This window comes from Augochlora pura, chromosome 1 (assembly GCF_028453695.1).
Source record: "Augochlora pura isolate Apur16 chromosome 1, APUR_v2.2.1, whole genome shotgun sequence".
In the NCBI taxonomy this organism is placed as follows: Eukaryota; Metazoa; Arthropoda; class Insecta; order Hymenoptera; family Halictidae; genus Augochlora; species Augochlora pura.
This window is the reverse complement of record NC_135772.1, coordinates 5,422,714-5,442,375: the sequence shown is the minus strand read 5'-3', so window position 1 is coordinate 5,442,375 and position 19,662 is coordinate 5,422,714. Positions and strand designations below refer to the sequence as shown.

Here is a 19,662-nt window from a genome sequence, read left to right as displayed (position 1 = left end):
TATAAAAAGCATCGGGTATCGTCGGCATTCTTCAATTTTCATTCGTCGCGTCTCGTGTAATTTACGATTCCACGATTCGCTATGAAACGGATTATGCGATGTTTACGAGGTAATGCAAACTAATAGGACATCGCGATGCGATAACGTACCATGAAATTTTCATTGGCCGGCGCCGGCTATAACGAGCGAACTTTGACGCAACGTCTATTGATAAGGAGTAACCGAGAGCACAACTATGAAATTCATATCTCGACAACAACTATATACAGCTACTATATAACGAATCTAATTTCACGAGAGATTAATTAGGAAAGGTAATAGAGGATGGCGCATCTAGAGAGGATTAAATACGAGTTGGGGAACTTAACGACGAGGATTGGGCCGATAAGTTTTTAATAAGAAGATGGCTCGGGGGATGTTGTGCTTGGCGGTATCGCCGACGACGATAATTAATGCGACGCGGCGTTAAGATTACCCCGAAGATGCGTGCTCGATGTATCGCATCAAGTCACGCTTGAAATCCTCCTTCGATCAAATATTCGATAGAGACGACTCTGATATCACGGGTTTCGCAAATAATTCCTTGCCGCATATTTCGCTCGCAATAATTTCTTTAAAGAAAATAATACTGTAGATTTATTGCCTATTCCTGTCTAGTTTAATGTTTAAATATCTACGACGAGAGAATAGAATTTGATTTCGACTATATATATATACATATATGGTTTCGTATTCGACGCGAAGATTTTCGATCACCGCGTATAAGCGAAAGGTATCTCTTTAACATTATTTTTATGAGTGAAAGTACTCGGAAAATTAGGTCACCTGATGTATAGCCCAGCAGCGGAATATAACCGGGCGTATACATATAGTACGCAGCGTGTACAACGATGGCATTATTATAATACTGCGAAATTGACGCTTTCGTGTCGTTGATAATAAACTTTGTCGTTAGCTTCTATCGGACAATACTAACGACTGCATAAAGACTGAAACTATCCGCGACTACCATGGAACTTTGTGCGTCACCGGTGCCGACACTGTATTCGCTTCGGTTTCAAAATTATTATATTTTCGATTGCGAATATCGCTTCCGGTTATAATACGTTTTTCGATATGTTTTTACATCGACGATAGTTTAGAATCAGAAAGGATTAAGAGGTTTTCTAATCAGCGATTCGAATCTGAAATAAAAGCATGGATTCGCAACCGATTGCTTCCAGGTTACTGCTAGAGGACATTACGCGTCTGCAGCAGTCGATACACTGGTTGCAATTCTCTAACAAAGCGGCGCCCAACCGAAATGAGCACCTGCCCCCATTTCGGTTGCAGCCGAGAAGCTGTATCCAGATAAAGGAAACGATAATCATAACGTTCCAACAAGCAGTTGGTCCGAAGCGATAACTTGGATCGAATCTATCCGTGAAATTATCCGTGAAATGATCCGTGTATTTGTTCCATGCATCGCGCAACTTCTATTTCTTGTATAACAAAGATATAGGTACGAAGACGTGGAATACTTGATATATTCCAGTAGTTGGGTGTGCACTTTAAAGAAGAAATTCGCGCAGCCAAAATAATGTTCGAGAAGTTTGGCACAAGCAACATGATTGCGGAATGCGGGTGTACACCCACTGCGTCCATATTGCTCTGACCGACATAACCAGTAGCAGTATTCGCATTTCCGATGGTGACCACCATCTCACTGTGTCAAATTTAAATCACGCGCTTCAAATGCGTTTTCTGGAAGTCGAATATAAATAGGTTGCGATGCACGTCACCGATGCGACATAATTACGCCTACCTTGGTAATTATTCGACCTTATATTTACGATGCTTGCAATTGGTAATTTGAATATCGCTTATAGAAATCAGGAGGTCGCGTTTCAATATATCAACCGTTAAATAATTGATGCTCGCAATAGTACAAGACACGATGACTCTCGTCATTCTATTATATTCTATTCTATTCTATTCTATTCTAGACACAAGATCAATTCTCTAATACACGTGCAAAGTTATTCGAAACTCGCGATAGTTCACCAAGTCCTTCTCCTCCGAGGAATAGAACGGAGAGGACAAGGCCTCGTTCAAGTTGTTAGCGTCAACGGATGGACACGATTCTATTATAGATACCTGCGATCGTGTTGTTCGACGTCAATTCGAGGAAATAATTGATGTTTGCTTCGAACAGATCCAAGACAGAATATCAAGACGAATTCGGAGTAAACTATTTTTCAGAAATGATTAATTATTATCCGTCACTTTCTTCTCTTCGAAGCGAAACTAGTTGTTCTTTGTACGATTTTGAACGAAACATACGAATCGTCGATTCGCGAATATATGTATTTTATAACCATTCAATGTATGAAGCGTCGTTTGACACTCGGAAAAACAGTCGCCTCCTTTTATTTCTTATTTGCGACGCGTTCATCGAATAACTTCAACTTCACTTTGCGTTACCGGCTACCATGCATAAATTCTAGTAAAATATCATGGAAGTGGCTTGGCTAGGAATCAAGAGCAAACAGAGGTTCTCTGATAAGACGAATGGTACTATGTACGACAACTGACGTCATCCACTCTGAACGCTTCTGCCCGTGATGGATTTTACATAAGCGAATTTCAATTAATTCCGCGTTTTCTCGTTCACGGTACGCGACGGATCGGTGCCAGCATCCAACGACACCGAGCACGTTTTCATTCTACCCCACCCCCTCTCTCCCTCTCTCTCTCTCTCTTCTCTTTCGGATGTTTATCGAAATTTTAATCGAGTTTCCAACACGTTCCAAGTCCTCGGTAAATTAATCGTTAAAATTTCGTACGCCTAATTTCGTTCTTTCAATGATCTCGCAAGGTTAATTTGCAATGCAAAACCCGTAGCGCAAAGTCTGTATATACGTATATGTAACATAGGATGATACGTATTCGCAGATTATCTCGACAACAGATCCCCGGATAAAAAACTATGATTCCGTATTCCATTTGAACTTGTTTTGCAGCAAATCGCATCTCATGGTCTGACTTGTTATTCGCTCACCAGTCGTTTATTTGTTAATTTTCTTAAAGAAAGTATCAGAAAGCATCGATTATATAGAACATGTAGATCCTAGAATCTTATTCAATTGCTACATTATTGCAATTGTAGGTTGTATCGACAATCGTAAAGTCAGCAGACGAATGTCGCATTGGTTTGGCCCCGAGTTTCCCCGTGAAACTTGCAAGTATTCGTAGGAACTCGACTGCCTCCTTAATCGAGTTACGACCGTCTGTCGACTGTGGAGTCGAAACAATTTCGAGAACCATAACTTGCTCGTTACGACAATTTGGAAATGGCAGGGAACTCGAAGGGGGCGGCTTCGCGTAGTTAGCTTTACCTCGGAGAAGATATAACATAGATTGCGCACGTAAGATGGCTCGCGGACCTAACAACAACGTTGAAATCGTATTAAAAAAAGAAATAATGAAAGGAAAAGAAACGAAAAATAGCATTCCTACAGAAATTCGACGAATATTAACGCGCGCGATAACGAAACATTAATATCGGCCGCATGCTGTTTACAGTTTTACACTACAAATAATTTTCTATCGATCATAGTTTTTTGTTCGAGTATACATTATCGTAGAGATTGCGCGACGCTACGTTACGTTGATCGTGTTTAGAGCTCGTTGATAGTTGGAGCGTCAAAATGTAATGAACCTTTTCTTCCGTTACACGTAAATACGGTATACGCAGCCAAAAAGCTGTGATGGTATCCTGAACGGCAACACTCGAGATAAATTGTTCTGCGACAAAGCCAAAATGTTGAGCATCGCGCCTCGAACGGAAAACTTTCCCTTCTTATTTTCCTATCGACGGTCTTCTCTTCTTCATTTTGCGTCAGAAACTTTCGGTTCGCAATCTTATTTTTACAACTACGCTCGCTCCGAGTACACCACCGTCCTTGCTTCTTCCACTTATATTATGTTGGCACGACGTCTCTGCGCCATTTTCGTCCTCAGAGGGAAACGCGTGTCGAGCTTTCGTTCCAGATTTCTTTCTCCACGGTTTTCTATTCCGTCTCGTTAATTTCTCCAACGATCCTTTGCGAAGCTAAAATCGATCGGGCCAAAAACTCTGCGCGTAAACCGTTCCTACCAGATTTCATAAATTTCGTAGCAACAATTTCTCGGGACAGCTGGACAACTGGATCGCACTCGTGCGTGTAACGCGCGGATCGTGACACCGAGAACGCTGTTGTAATTGTTTCCGACGAAACGGAATCGACAAAAACGTAATCAATCAATCTGATCGATTTTCTAACGCAATTGACTCGGAATAAATTGTGAGCACGTGATATGGATGTTGCGTTGTTACGCGCGGGTAACAACAATTCTATAGGACTATACACGGTTTGCGTCTAATTATCAGAGTATTCGGAACAGGTTATATTCAACGGGCTTTCGTTGGCAGGCTAATTAGTTTAATGCATAAACTCTACTTAAAGCTGAATCGAGGAGTACATTTCGCAGAGTGGTTCCATTCGTTCCGTGTCACTTGCCCCGCGTACACCACCGGTAGTGGCGTACTGTAACCAGTAGTGGATCGTCCGGGAATTAATTAACCTTAGGCGCACGATGTTGTCGGACGATACTTTTAATTGGTTGCAAACGTTGTCGAACAGCAGGAATATTTCATTTCATTTCATTTCATCTCATTTCATTTCGGTCCTCTCTATTCGAGCAGTAGTTTGATAAATCCACACCGTAGATAACTACGGATCGAAGAAGTAGTTGGTTGCAGTGTGCCGTCTATCGTATAACGCGTAACGAAACGGAGATCGTGACTATTAAAAGTGTATGCTAGAAGAGGGCGAGGACGGAGGGAAAGAGGGAAAGAGGGAAAGAGGGGAGGACAACGATGCTCGCGTTTAGGCTTAGCTTGTCAAAGTTCGGACACGATAGACGGGGGTTGGCTTTTCGTTAACCAAAGGTGGCTTTCTCCCAACCCCATCACAATCCAATCGATACCAAGCAGCACGGTCCGCGCGCCGCGCTGATCCCTCCCTCTCTTCAGGGTAATGGTTCCGCATAGTGTGTACCCCCCGCCGATGCACCGTCGAGCCGTTAATAACAGAGATTTCTCTTCTCTTTGGATGCGCGAATCGTTCATATTAGCAACTGAGAATCGACGCAGTCTTAATCGGTAAAGCGAATTTACGAAGTGTACGGAGCATCATGAAATTTCGTGAAAGAAGCAGTCGTTTGCAAACCCCCTAGAAAATTCATCGTATTTTCCGTGGTCGCGTCAACATTCGTCCAACCAATTGCAAATAACAGCTTCTTCGAATAACGGTGGAAATGAAAGAGCAACGATCGAGTTACGAACGAGAAAAGTATCATAGTTTTTGAAAAATGCTTTAACGCTGGAAGGAAAAAATTCAAATTTTCCCTTTGAACGTTTATCCGGTACTACGGCGGAACTCGTTGCGTCTCTATTTTTCCTCGTACATTTATCACGCTGGCTCGGAGCAACCGTATAAATTCTACGCCGTGAAGAATAGCAGTTCCGATAGGAAATCTCGGTATGCATATAAATGGATTTCGCATAAAACACTGCTGAAACGTTAGCGACCGTACCGATAAGCAATTCAGACCACTCGAGGCTTTTCACGTTACGCGAACACGTATCCCTAACCGTGCAATATTATATGTTTGCGCAAGGTTCTATCGTTTCTACCGTTGTTTCACTCGTTGAATCGATGAAACGGTTTCCAATCGAAATATTGGATTTTCCTTTGATTTCTACGGCGCTTCCACATTTTTTCCGCCAACAAATGGATTTCACGTCGAAAGAATTTTTTATTATCAAGCCGATTCAAAACCTTTGACCCACTTTGAGGCATCACCGACGCAAGTATTGCCAATAATTTCTATCATTTCCGCGTGAATGATTTACCTTTTCGAATAGAACGTAGCACGCATAGATGCTACATGTTCGCGGTATGTGATATCGCGGCAAAACTACCTTTGTCTGCTGCCATCGTGAAAACCGTGACGAATAAAAAGGATCGAATCGTTTAGCCCAGGCATGGACGACCGGGCGTCGCGAAATATTTCATTTGTACAGTTTTTCATACGTGATAGACCAAACGTGTCTCTGGATATACTATAGAAAACTGTGGAACAAATAACAAAATATCTGTTCGCGTTCGTACGTTTCTCGGTGAACGGATTCAAAAACTAGCGAAATTTCTTGGTAAAAGAGAAAAAAAAGCTTGACCTTTGAAAAGCGTTTTTCACACGGGTCGATGCCGTTTCAGCATCGATGACGTGTATTATAAGAGACGATGACGTCTCGTATTTTTAAAGAGATTTCGGCGAGATACAGAACATTTGAACGCGTTCTTATTACGGTATGACGATACCAGTCGAATCGCTAACAAAGTATACAAGGATCGCGACTATCAAATTTGTGAAATGACGAAACTGCCAACGTTTTATTGGAATCCTACAATAATTTGTTAACAAGCGGACCAAATAGCCTCGGGCAGCGTACGAGGAATCGAAACATCGGCAAGCATAAAAGGCCAATAAAAATAGTTAATTCGAGGAAATACCATCTTTTAATTCTGTCGAGCTTTAATTTCCTTTCGGTTAATGGGGTCGGATTAACCGGAAATGTCGGAGTCTGCGGCAATTTCCGCTGGATGTCGGTAAAACAGAAAATACGTTGAGATTGATCGTGCTTTCTGCGTTGGAATCGCGGTTCTAGCTCGAACCCCGTAGAAATATACCGCAACGGTACGACAGGGAACTGCACAGAATTGTTGATAATTGTTTTACGATTCCTGTGACCGGATTCTACGCTGAATCGGCCGATTAACTGTCATATTGTAGGTTATGTCTCAAATTTACTATCAAATTCATTCTATTTACCAATTTCAATATCCTGACGTTGATCAACGTCTCGTCGATTTTATACCTGTCCTACGTGTTTATGGATCAACGATATTATCAAGAGATCCCGAATAATTCGCAAAAGGATAGGTTGAACCATTTTGTTAAACGATTCTTAAACATTCCTATAAACATGCGCAAGAACTCGAAAATACAAATTCGCGTTTCAATGCAGCAACGTTTAATATTCGTGGCTATCGGAGAGAGGATTTTTCGTAGCTACGGCTCGGTCTTTCCTGGAATAAATTGCTACAATCTCCGATTCATGGAAATGCATGCCGCATCGCACGATGTCATAATTTTACAGATTCGTTCCCCGCGAACACCCTGCGTATATACGATTAGCATGCGTACGACGAGTCGACGTAAACACGCGTACGTACATTCTTCTTCTTTCAGTTTCTACGACCGTACTCGCGATATTTACGGATTTGCGCGTCGGCAAACGCGAAATCTCGACGATACGGCTCGGGGAAAGTTGAATAGAAGACGATTCGCAAGATATCCGTTCGCAAAGAAATTACGCGTACCGAGTGCAGACTAATAAAATATCTGTATTTTATTTATTACGATCTGCGCGACTCCGATTATAACATTAATATGCTGCATCGAGCACGCGTACCTATACATATACATATATTTCTGTCGCATGCGCGTTCAAACGGAAACTTACTTTTATCGAGCAGAATATGCTGCCAGTTGCAACACGAGTGCGCTCCACCGTATGACGCATTTTTCGCCTTTTACAGATCCTTTGATCGCATTCCGTGTTGTCGCAGCGTTTTTCCTTTTTTCCACTCAGCACCAGCAGGACACCGCTTAATTAGTGCCGATAGAAACGCGACACCTTCCTCGTTCGTACCGAACGCAGAAACGTGTACGCGAATGTAAAACGGTCCAACCGAATAAATCGAGCAGTCGAGAGACTATTTTTATGCTAGAAATATGAAGCGCGTTTTTCGTGTCGCGTCTACATAATATATTGTTAATCGTAATAATGCGGCCCCTAACAGGCGCGAGAACCGAATTGGTCTGTTTACGCGCGCACGTGTGTAGTAGGGGCGTAAACGACAGCAGCCTTCGACCGGCGCGGCGGCCGCGTTTAATCCGGATCGTTGCGTTACACCTCCGCTTGTTTAACGAGTAAACACGCATTAATTGATGGGTACATAGTGGCTACAATACTTTCCATTAAGCGTGGCCAGTGATAAATGGAGAAACGATGCAGAATTCACGAGCGTATCTTTTACCGCGGGCATGAAAACATCCTCGTCGCCGCCGCCGCCGCCGCCGCCGCCTCGTCGGACGGATGTGTTGCATCGCCGCGCTGCGAATTACGATCGTTCGCGGCCCGCGGTTTCGAAGCTCCAACAGCGTCGTAACGCGCGAAGAATGGTACTCCGAGCCCCATTCGACGAACACAAACTCCTCTTTCCACTCGACGACCATCCTCTCTTTTTAATTGTTTTTACCTGACATAACCCGCTAGTACGGTGTACGGTGCAGAGATTTGGGCAACATTTTGTTCGTTGCGCGCGCTTCATCGAAACCGTTTTGAAAATTACAAATTTTGCCAAGAAATCCAAGGAACGAGTTTAATTCGAAGAAAGAACGGATCGTCGACGTTATTTCTTCCCTGCGGGATCTCTGTAACTGTATCACGGAGCGTTAGCGATCGTCATTTTTCTATACTCCATCGACGTATCCGTGTCTCTGCGAATATTCGAGTCGGATAACTCGTTATTCATCAGCCAGGAATTCGTTATCGACATTTCGATAAATCGTTCGGAGAACGTACCGTGGTTCGCCTTCTTCGAGATTCCTTCCAACGGTTATCTGCTCGAGGATTTCTATAGATCCCGTCCGGCTAAAGTAAAAAGTGGTTCAACTTTCTTACGACAATAATGACGCGGAACGAAGCGAAGCGGCTCCCTTTGAAATATTAGCTAGCCAAACGTGTCTAGAAAAGAGCCGTCCGATGAAAGGTCCATCGAATGTGTAAATCGTGGACGCGCGGGACGTCGTCGAACGGACATCGCGAATCGGGAGAAGGAAAGTAATCTGGACAGGAATAGTGGAAAATATTCCTGTCGTTTAACTAGAGGAATCGGTGATAATCGCGCGCCGCGTCGATCGCTTGTAACGCGACAACACGCGACGCAAGCTACGTCTTTGTCGATTTTACAATGGAGGAAATTAAAGCGAATCGAGCAATAACATTCGTCCGGCTTCAACGTTTGCTCGTACGAGTCGTATCTCAGTTCCAAAGCGAATAAATTTCAATTACCGGTAGACCGCAAACGCTCGTTAAAATTCATGTATTTCCTGGAACAACCAACTACACAATTTGTGTTTCCATATAAACGACATTATTCCGATGAAGCGAACAAACTATTTATATGAAAATTTGTCAAGCTTCACCGCCGTTGTGTTTTATGCAGTGTATATTTGATAAAAAGAGTGCTGGCATACTCGATCGCTCTCGATTAATGCACTCTACTGCCCATACGTATCTAGACGCCTAAAATCCGTTCAACGAGTCGAGTCATCGGCACGAACGAACGTTCGCCTAGCCTAGTTTCTTGGTGATCTCATCCAACATTCTCTTGCACGAGATTTTCAAGATTTTCGAGATTTTCGTATCGGAGATAGCGGTCCCAAAAATTTCGTTCGCTATAATATAATACCCCCTTGCGAGGCGTTTCGCGACCATTTTCGACTTCAGTGTTATAAATATTTCAAACGAAACGGATTGCTCATTTGCCGGGGACTACCACGCGAGCCACTGCCTTTGTCCTCCGAGAAGCGAGCTTTTTTAGCGACTAATTTACTAACTCTACACCCGAGCTTTACGGACATTTCGGAATAGAGGTGTGCCCGATACGTTACACACGGATCAAGAGAGGAAGATGGATACCAACGATAAGGTCGGTGAGGTGAGGTAGGACGGAGCGAGGGTCTACAGGGTAGACGATCTATAATAGAACGTGGCGGAGGTGGAAATCCGTGTCGACGAGGGTTAGGAACAGCTTGGTTGGTGGATACGACGAGACTCGATAAACACCCAACGAGAACGAGCCCGAGCCCGAGAACGAGCCCGAGGTTTCCGCGCGCCCGTACCGTTCTCGTGTAAAACAAACGAGTGTCCGCGTTGCGCGGTTCAATTTGAAACGTTCCCGCCTCGAAGCTGACGCACACGTACAGGGCGACAATGTCTGAAAAACGTTGGGTCGCTCGACTAACCGTACACGATCGCAGAGACATTTATTTATGTACCTCGCGTACCCGGAATGTTCCGGGTTCCAAGAGGTCTGATATTTTTTTGGGTGCAGATGTTCGCTGCGTAGACGGATCGGAGCGCAATGATTCAGAGACGCTCGGATCGTTGATAGCGACGCGAAAGGAACCGTATATTGGTAGTTATAACCCGTATTTGACCTACATCCAACCGACTCTGACTCGTGCATTTATCCATCGGTATCCCCGCATTCCAAACTGCGAGCTAGAAACTACGAACTACGAACTGCCCCGTATCGAACGTGTAATATATTTGACGCGTTCGCACTGCCGGTTTGCGGAGCGTATCACGCGATATCTTTAGCGAGAGATATAGGATCACGTGCTTGCGCCACGTATTAATATGGGATAGGTTAACGCGTTAATCTACATCTGTGACGCAGGAATCGAATTAGGGATACTATCTGTGTCCGAAAAGTTCCTCCCGTCAACCCGAGCCTCTTATCGACCCTAGCGCACCACTCTCTCCCATTACCTTCGATTAGCTTATCGACAGAAAAAACGTATCCTTATCCGATTTACAAGGGACACGTATATTCTTGATTCCGATTGAAATTGGACTGCCCCCTCCCTAGCTCGCCGTTGATTCTATCGCAATGCATAATTCGCAAAAGCTCGCGTTAACCCGTCGGAGAGTCCTTCTGAACTGGCCGAGCAAATTAAAAATACATGCTCGAATAAACTTGTACCCGTACATGGTCACGGTTATCCGGGCAGGTTGAAAACATATACCGTCGACGCAAAATGCAAGAAAAGCAGAAATGTTCTTCGTCGAGAATGGAAATTCCGTTGACAAGGGGCACGCGGTACCAGTCGAGATCCCTGGTTGGATCTATCGTAGCCGTAGCTACTACCAGTTTGGGAGCCAGCGCTTCGGATGCGTGGAAACGCTGCTCTCCAAAGGTCCTTACAGAAATCGGCCCGACTAGACCCGGCACACCGCGACTAGGTGACTTTTAAACCTGTGGGGAACCCCCCTGCCCCCTAACATTTGGAACAATCGTGAATCCGTAAAACGATGCCACGCATCCTCTTTCTTGTTTCAGGTATCAATATTTCTCAAAGATTCAACTTACCGAAAGAGCTACGGATCGCGTTTTCTCTCGCGCTTGATTCGGTATCTCGGAATAGTATCTTAACGACATTATTATCGAAACATCGATAACACTTTGATATTATCGATAGTCGCGTCCCTAGTCGGAGGGGTCGAAGAGGTCGGCGAACGTTCACGGCTGACCGTTCGCTATCAAAGTCCAATTTTCTCCTACAAAATTCGTTTAGTTCACGGTTGTTGCGCGACGTTGCAGACCGAGCAATTGATGGATCGTTAGTCCCAATTAAAACCAACACGATTGAAAGCCGACTAACGGCGGCTCCGCTCGGTGCAGGATAAACATTTTGACACGAGGAGATCGAAGCGGAGAATGCTAGTTTAAAAATTGGAAATTTGCACGACACGATGCAATGGCGATACCGATACCGATCGCAAAGCAAGCTCGTTGAGTCGCGAACCGGAACATAATAATGCCAAGTACATCGATAAGGCGCGAGACGCCGGTGTTTTGAATCGCGACGGCGAACGCTTCAAGCATCAAAGGGCATAGAGGAGAAACGCGACGACGGAAATGGCGAGCCGAAGGGCGGCTGGGAAGTCCCGGAAACGTACGATAATGAGAGAGAGAGAGAGAGAGAGGGAGGGGGTGGGAGAAACGTGTACCCGCACCCAGCAGAAAAAGAGGTCTGGTGGAACAGTTTGCCGCAAACATATAATAAGGTGACCGAGAGAAAAACGAAAAGTCCTCCAATTATTCATGCGGCTACGCGACGTTTTTCGCTACCGGTCGTTCAGGAATTAAGTTTCGCATTTCGCGGGGAAAGCATGTACGACGATTGACTACTTGCATAATTAAAAACTTGGCTCACAAATGCAGTAATGTTCACTCACACTGGAGTTAGTTATTCTAACTTTTTCCGTGTCCAAAGTTATATTCCATTGTAACGACTCTTTCGCTTATCGGGGGAGAGTCGGCACGCGACGCTTCTCCCTTTTGCCACTCGCACATTTCTCCTCGGGACGAACATGGAAGAACAGTTTACGAAAAGCCGAATGTTCGAGAGATCCGAAAGGTTAAGCTGAACGATGAAGTCGTTGTAAGTTCCAAATTTCACAGCCTATACGCTCAATCGTCCTTGTCAACATTCGCAAATTGACTTGGAGATAAAAGACTTATTCGATCGCATCGAGTCGATTTTCGAGGTGCATCGACCTTTCGAAAGCAAAATGTCACTAAATTCTTCGATCCGGTCCACTGCTAGCCGGAAGGCTGATCATTCTCGCCGGAGCGCGAGGAAAGTGTCCCAGATGCTTACCTGATGGGGACTGTGTCGGCCCACGAGGGTAGAGGAACACGGCGACCGAAGAGGGACCCGACCGGGCGAAGCAGAATAAACCAAGGGGGGAACCGATGACACAGAACGAACGCCAGAGAGGGAACGAGCGAAAGGACGCCGCAGAGAGACGGATGAGGGGACGCAATGAAAACGAGAGAGAGAGGGAGAAAGTGAGAGACCTGATGAGGGAGGGAAAGGGAAAGAAAGAATGATGATCCACTGTCAGGACGGTGGACGGAGAACGAAAGAGTGAGAGGGCGACGTGGCTGGGTAGGCAGGAGGGTTTCGAGCGGAGAGGAGAATGAGAGGAGGGAGCTCGGAGAGAGGTGGAGGTTCCAAATGGTTCAGTTGTAGCGGTACCGCGGCTCGGGTCGCACGTGTGTCTCCGTTTTTCGCGTAGTTTGCATGGTTCGCGTGTCGCTATTCGCACGCTCTCGCTATACGATATTTTCTCTCTCCCTCTCTCTCTCTCTTTCTCGATCGCTCGATCGCTCGATCGCTCGGCCGCTCAGGTTCTCTTCTAAAGCCGCCAGCTAAGTCACGTTCTGCCCCCTTGGTTGCCTGCAGCTTCTACGCGCATGAAACCGCAGCTGGACGTCCGACCAAACACGCGGTCCTTCTACTAGCGCGATGCGCTGTGGTTTCCTTGGTTCTGAACGCGATGCAGAATTCCCCCGGAGCTAGCGGTTCGCTCGAGACGCCTTAGACCCCCGGCGTGGTGCAGCGTTGGATACTCTCGATCGCGCTTCGCAAGAACCGACCTTGGTTGGGACACCTTCGTGATCGTGACATCTTTCGGACAGCGAAGATTGGTCGACGGATAGATTGACACGATTACTGGATGCGAGTGATGCTCGGCATTGTCGCGGAGTGAATCGAATGCCGGGAATACCGGGAAAGGTGACAGTGTCACGGCGGAAGGGTAGCTTCGATCGAAACGCAAATAGCGCCGTCGAAGAGGAAGTACGACGATCCGCGGACGAGATATTAATAAACATCGATAAAACGACTGGACGCGGTTGATTCTCCAAGGAACATTGTAGATATTGTCGCGCCTTTGTACCATATATCAACAGCCGGTGAAACGAAGACACGGAGAAACGGAGCACAGGGATCGACAAACGAGCGTCCGGGGCCCCCGATGATCGACGGATATCGCGAGAGAATCGATCGTCGAATGATAACGTGGTTGAGGTGCGCGTGCCGGCTTCGCGATAGAGTGTCGGCGCGCCGGTGCACGAGCGGGCAAACTGAATTTAACGTTATGGTAACGCGAATCGATCGCGGAACGAACCCGCCGCTCTGTCCATCGTGGGCCTCCGTGACCGTGCACGTATGTAACGACTACTGTAAACGCTCCGCGGAAGAAGGTAATTGAACTATCGGATGAAATCTGTTCCGGTCCGGTTACGGGGATAGCCGCGCGAAATTATCCCGCGAATTTGATTGCTCGTGGCCCGTTCGCGCCGGAAGGAACAGCCCTCGGCGGGGCTCGTTCGCACGGGATTTCCCGTGTGTGTGCTTTTCGGCGGTCGGCCTCGGTGATCCACCGTGATCCCTCGGTGATCGATCGTTCGCCGCTTCAAAGACGGCCGAGCAAAGAAAATGGAGAGGGTGGCCCGTACCCACGGCCGCATCGTTTTCATCGAACCGAGCCCCGATAGCCGCGTCAAACACGCGCTAACTCGTCGACACCCGTTTGGCGTCGATCAATCGACGGAAAAAGTCACCGAAGTGTAGAGAGTGCATCGAAACAGCCAGCCCTTTCTCGGCGTCAGCGACGACACGCCGTTGCGCCAGAAATTTCACCAAGACGGTAGACGACCAAAATATTCCGAGCACGCCTCGTCGCGGCCTGTCCAACTAATTTTGCGGCCATACGTGACACGAGAAGAACGGCGCTCCGATCCTCCCCCACACACACACTCTCTCTCTCTCTCTCTCTCTTTCTCTCGTGGCCAAGATCGCTGGAGTAATCAGCCGATTATCAGGCGGTCGGTTTTATCGTGGCAGAAATTTTTACGGAAGCCTCGTCGACTAATACCACGCGGTCCCGAACGCGCGCCGCGAGACAGAGGGAAGAAGGGAACAACGAGTCCCGGGGTCTATCTGCTACCGCGGTTCGAGCCGCCGACGTATTTATAACCACGTATCGGGAACCGCAGGTTTCCGCGAAAGGTGATTAAACGTGAATTCGTGGCAGCGGAGTGACGAGACCGAACACAATTCGAAATCCACAGGTCGGTAGATCAGGGACCAACGGACTCGCGGGACGCGACAAGATCTTCCGGCGAGGTCGAGCGCCGAAGTGAGGAAAGAAAGGGCGCGATCGAGCCGCGTCCAGGCGATGAACGTTTCGCGATTCGAGAGGGTTTCCTGTTCGCGTTCCCTGGTGCGCGACACCGAATCGATCGCACCACTGACGGCAAGACGATCGGTCGACTCGGACCCGATCCAAACCGAGGATATTTTCTTAAATCTATCTCGACGATTCGACAACACCGTTGGTTCATTGCCGTCGATCCAAGCTACGATATGCTTGGAAACTTGTTTCGGACGCGACGACACGAACGTCGAAACGTACCGCGAGAAGTCTTCTCCGGCACTGTGTTGGACGCGTCGAACGCATTACAAAGGCGCGCGTAGCTCGAAGCAAGATCAAAGACGGTAAGAGAACGTACGCTCCGTCGAGCACAACCGCGGAAACGTTGCGATCGTGTCGCGATCAAAATCCGTTGGATCCGCCTTTGTCCACGGCCGACTAATCCCCTTGGTCGGAGGAACTAGAGATTGCCCGCGATTTACTGGCCCAAGTGAAACGGACGAGCACGATTACACAAAGATTGATATTTATCCGCGTATTCGTTGGTTGAGTATTTGCCTTCTCCCTTGCCCCGCTAGTCGGTCGATCAAAGATTGGGTCGGCGGAGAAATTCGCGTGGTGCCGTTGAATCAAGACGCGAGACGCGTTCGAAACCTCGCCGATTTCAAAAGATAGCGTTGCGCGAGAGGAGGATGACCGGAGGGCCGCCGAAGAGAATTGAATGACCGCGGCGCGGGTGGTGTCGAAGGAAGGCAGCAGGCAGGCGACGGCGGGCGTCGGATCCGCTATGTCTCCGACGATAAAGAGGACCGCGACAGTGTTTCGGGGATCGTTGCGTGGCTAAGTAGATGGACTGGACTGGACTGGACTGGTACTGGACTGGACTGGCTTGGAAATGGTGCGGAAGTAGGTTTCCTTTCTTCCTGCTTTTGCTGGAGAAGTGGCGCACGAGTGGCGCGAAAGAGAACGATGATGTCTAGACAAAGCAAAGACCCCGTGCAGAAGTGCCACTCGGACCCAGGTGCTGTAAGTACCGCCGGTACTCCTTGCAGCCCTGGTAAGCGAATTTCCCGCAGACTTGTCCCAGGCATTCCGAGCTCCTCCAACACACGCAAGTGTGTTCTCACCTTGGACGGCTATAGCTACGTGATCGGTGAGTACCGAACCACGATAAGGGTTCAACTCCGATCGGACAATCTGGCGCAGACCGCGATGGGGATGGAATGAATCGAATAGCGGGGGAAGCTTCGGTATTTGGTGTTTGGTGTCCGGTATTCTGTATTCCGAACGATATCTTTCGGCTTCTACCGAACGAAACAAACTCTACCTTTTCACAAAATCTTGTGGCCGTTTGAACGCGTCGTACCTCGCGGAGTCTTTGCGAGTTAAGATTTGGGGTCACTTGGGCATTTCGATACGTATACGAGAAGACCGGAATCCACGGGTCTTCGACCGCCTAAGGTTCGGTCATAAATTCGTTTAATAGAGTAGAACTCGTCAATTATCCAGAGCGTCGAACGTGTTCTCGTTGGGACCGAGACGCGACTCGAGTACTATTCCCACGGATCTTTCGGTAATGCAGTTTCTACGCAACAGTAGTATGTTTCTTTTATACGTAGTATATATGTCAACCTCTCCACCATTTTTTACCGTTTACCATTGGTCGAACAGTGCGAATTAGATAAGATTAAATGTTGGTTCATAAAATTATACAATGTTTGTTGCACCATGCCTTTTATATAATATATATATAATATCCGACAGTAGTACTAATGTTATATTGGCCGCGTTTATAGCGTTCTCTTCCGATTGTAAAATGTTTACTGTCTTCATGCCAGTACAAATGGATTTCCCATTGTTGAAACGTGGCCGACATTCGAGTATCGTAATAACATTTCAAATTGTATTTTTATGGACCCCTTCGTGCTGCTGCTGCTGCTACTGCTGCTGATTTTTTATGCTAGGAGAAATAAATTTTATAGTGTAATAAAAGATGGTTCCGTACTTTGGATGGTAAGGAGTCGTGATCCAGATAACAATAGGAAAATTGAAGAAGCGTCTTTAAATGTTCCGTTTTCTTTGAAACGGATATTTAATTATTATCAGTCGAGTGCTCCGACGAATTTTTCGCTGTAACTTATGTAACCTGAACTCGTGATTTTTTTTCGAATACCAGTCGAGTTTATATTATAGAACTGTTGCGCAGAACTGTGTAATTTGTGTTTGATTTGAAAGAAAATAACTGCAGGTTCGTTTATTATTGCAATTCTTCTTAATTTGAAAACAATTGCGCTGTTGGACTTCAACTTTAATTGTATTCCTTCCTTTAATAAACTCGTCGACCTATTTTTCCACAGTTTCTCCGTTTTCAGAGTTTCTTCCTTACACTTTTCTCCACGCGATTCTTTCTCGGAAAACTCATCGGCATCTTTTCGTATAATTTCTCCGTTTTCAAAGTTTCCTCTTCATACTTTGTCAGCAAATCGAGCAGGTGGTTCTGCAAATAATAATGATAAAACCGTCGGGTCGAGCGGTGTTATATTTTTTTACACATTCAACAACGTACGCAAATAATTTTAACAATCGGTCACCAACAATATTTCGACATTACATAACACGAGGGTTTCCTCTAATTTTTTCAGTCGCAATGTCTCCAAAGAATGTACGCGCAGACTGTTACGCCTATATATTTGTAAGCGTGTTTCGACGTGTCGCTCCTCGACTTTTGCTTCAAACGCGAGAGGAAACGTATAGCTTCTGGGGTTACGAGGAAGCCACACCAGAGTGAAGATTCCACACTTTCGAGCGACGTTTCCACGATATCGATACGACCGTTTTGGTCCAAGTTGTAACCATTAGAACTTTGACCCCATTTTTCGGGTTCGCGGATGCGGTCTCCTAACATTCCTTGAGTTAGGCACCGTCTGTAGAAACAGCTAGCTTCAGGAGAATGTGTCCAAAGAGGTGTCCACAACTTGGAATTACAAAACTTGTTGTAGATATATAATAGATAGAGACTTTAGTTGTTAACCGAAAAGGTAAGGATAATTGTACCGATATGGATAATAAACGACGTATAGATTTTGTCAACTTCTGTCCCGAGAATCTAGAGAACTCGCGTTCACTCTTCGCGACCAGCACATTGGAAAGCAACGCGGGTTCGTTGTAACGCTTTTAACTCGTTTAGAGTTCATTTACATTGAACTTTGTTCGAAGCAAATCTATTTACGACCCATCGACGCGACGTAACGCTGCGCGACTCGCGTAACTCGGCCGGTCCATTGCCCGGCGACCCCGAGAAGTGCTGGTGCCGGTTAACCAAAGAAACGAATCAATGGAAATGGTAGGAAATGGTCGCCTGCGTTGCGTTGCGTTGCATTGGCTAGCCAAAGGGCTAACTGTTTTCTGTTTTACGGTGAAAACTCCCGTCAGATTAGCCCCCCGTTGCATATTTCCGTTTGCTTCGAGGCAATATTATCTCTTCCTTTACCGTCCGATATTTTCTAGAAGAAATCCATTTAGCGCAGCCTTACAAAAGGATTTCAGCGACAAAGTAGAGCAGCATGCGCTGTGCGCGATATCGTACCGATAGAGTTCCGTTGAATTTCCGTGGGACATTATCGAAATGACCGGGGTCAGTTTCGTACGGCTAGAAATATACAGAATCTGTATTTCGAAGATGCGGCTCCTATTTCCGCATCGAACCCTCGAATCGATGGCCTAGGAATCGACCGCAGACCGAATACCGCATACGTTCAACGCCATCCTACCTACCGCACTACCAACTTCCCATTCGCGCAGAGCACAGAGTGCATCCGACTACTACAGGTGGCCCCCCACTCTTTTACGAGGCAATAAATGCCGAAGCAAGATGATGGATCGACGAAATTCTGGTTTCGATTTTGTCTTTGAGATACGGCCACTTTGTCGACCACGCGTTACACTATAAAAATCACTATTTCATTTTTTACTCGCAGTTTACGTAACCACGTACAACGAAACATGCGTTTCTTTAAATAAACGCGTTGTGTTTTGTAATTATTTTTGCAATTTTTGAGCAAAGGAAAGCAATGTTCGTACGTTTAATAGATTACGCACGAAATTCTTATGACGAGCCTGGCTCGTTGTCGTTGCCCAAGAGATTCAAATGGGGGAACACGATTCATCTTTTGGCTGTTACATGTATAGATATACATATAGATATATGTATGGATAGTATTTTTGAGTGGCTCGCGAAGCATAAAGTTTCCAAGCTGACGCTCAAACAACGTTGCAAAAGTTACGAAGGGAAACAATTTATAATTCAACGCAAAGCCCACCTCTGAATCATAAAAGTTTATCAGGATTTACTGCCACGTATCGAGGTTCGGGGGAAAAAAAATGAAAATCACAATTTCACGTTTTACGATACGCGCGAGCACAGTGCAACACTTTGAATTAAACGGTAATTTTCAATAGTAGGTGCAAACGAATACGTGTACCAGATGATAAAAAAGAAATACGGTTGTTTTTCCACACACGAATGAAATTCAAGTTTGAATTCCTATTGTTTGTCAAAGTGTTTATTTGGTTTATTCGGTCGGCACCATTTCGATTGCGTACACTTGAGCATTAAACGATTGCCGTTAGTTCACCGCCTGGTTTTGTTCGATCTACTTCGTAATACCTTTCAGTCTTTCGCACGAATTCACAGACTTAATGGTTTGAAAAAT

The 19,662-nt window shown here is 46.0% G+C and overlaps 2 protein-coding genes across 5 annotated transcripts in view; one reads left to right on the top strand and one right to left on the bottom strand.

Annotated features, from left to right (window-relative positions):
* Window positions 1-19,662, top strand: part of LOC144469346 (dual specificity calcium/calmodulin-dependent 3',5'-cyclic nucleotide phosphodiesterase 1-like) — a 69,302-nt gene that overhangs the window by 3,668 nt on the left and 45,972 nt on the right. For 3 of the 4 annotated variants that reach the window (XM_078179530.1, XM_078179544.1, XM_078179521.1), the window contains exon 1: window positions 15,186-16,103. The exons of the other annotated variant lie outside the window; for it this stretch is intronic. In XM_078179530.1, the coding sequence (XP_078035656.1) occupies window positions 15,920-16,103 (184 nt within the window). In that variant the 5' untranslated portion in view covers window positions 15,186-15,919. Of the gene's footprint in view, window positions 1-15,185; window positions 16,104-19,662 lie in introns of those variants that run through there. 4 annotated transcript variants of the gene reach the window in all.
* The window catches only part of LOC144470276 (uncharacterized), a 297,327-nt gene that overhangs the window by 257,916 nt on the left and 19,749 nt on the right, over window positions 1-19,662 (bottom strand). The gene's annotated exons all lie outside the window — the stretch shown is intronic.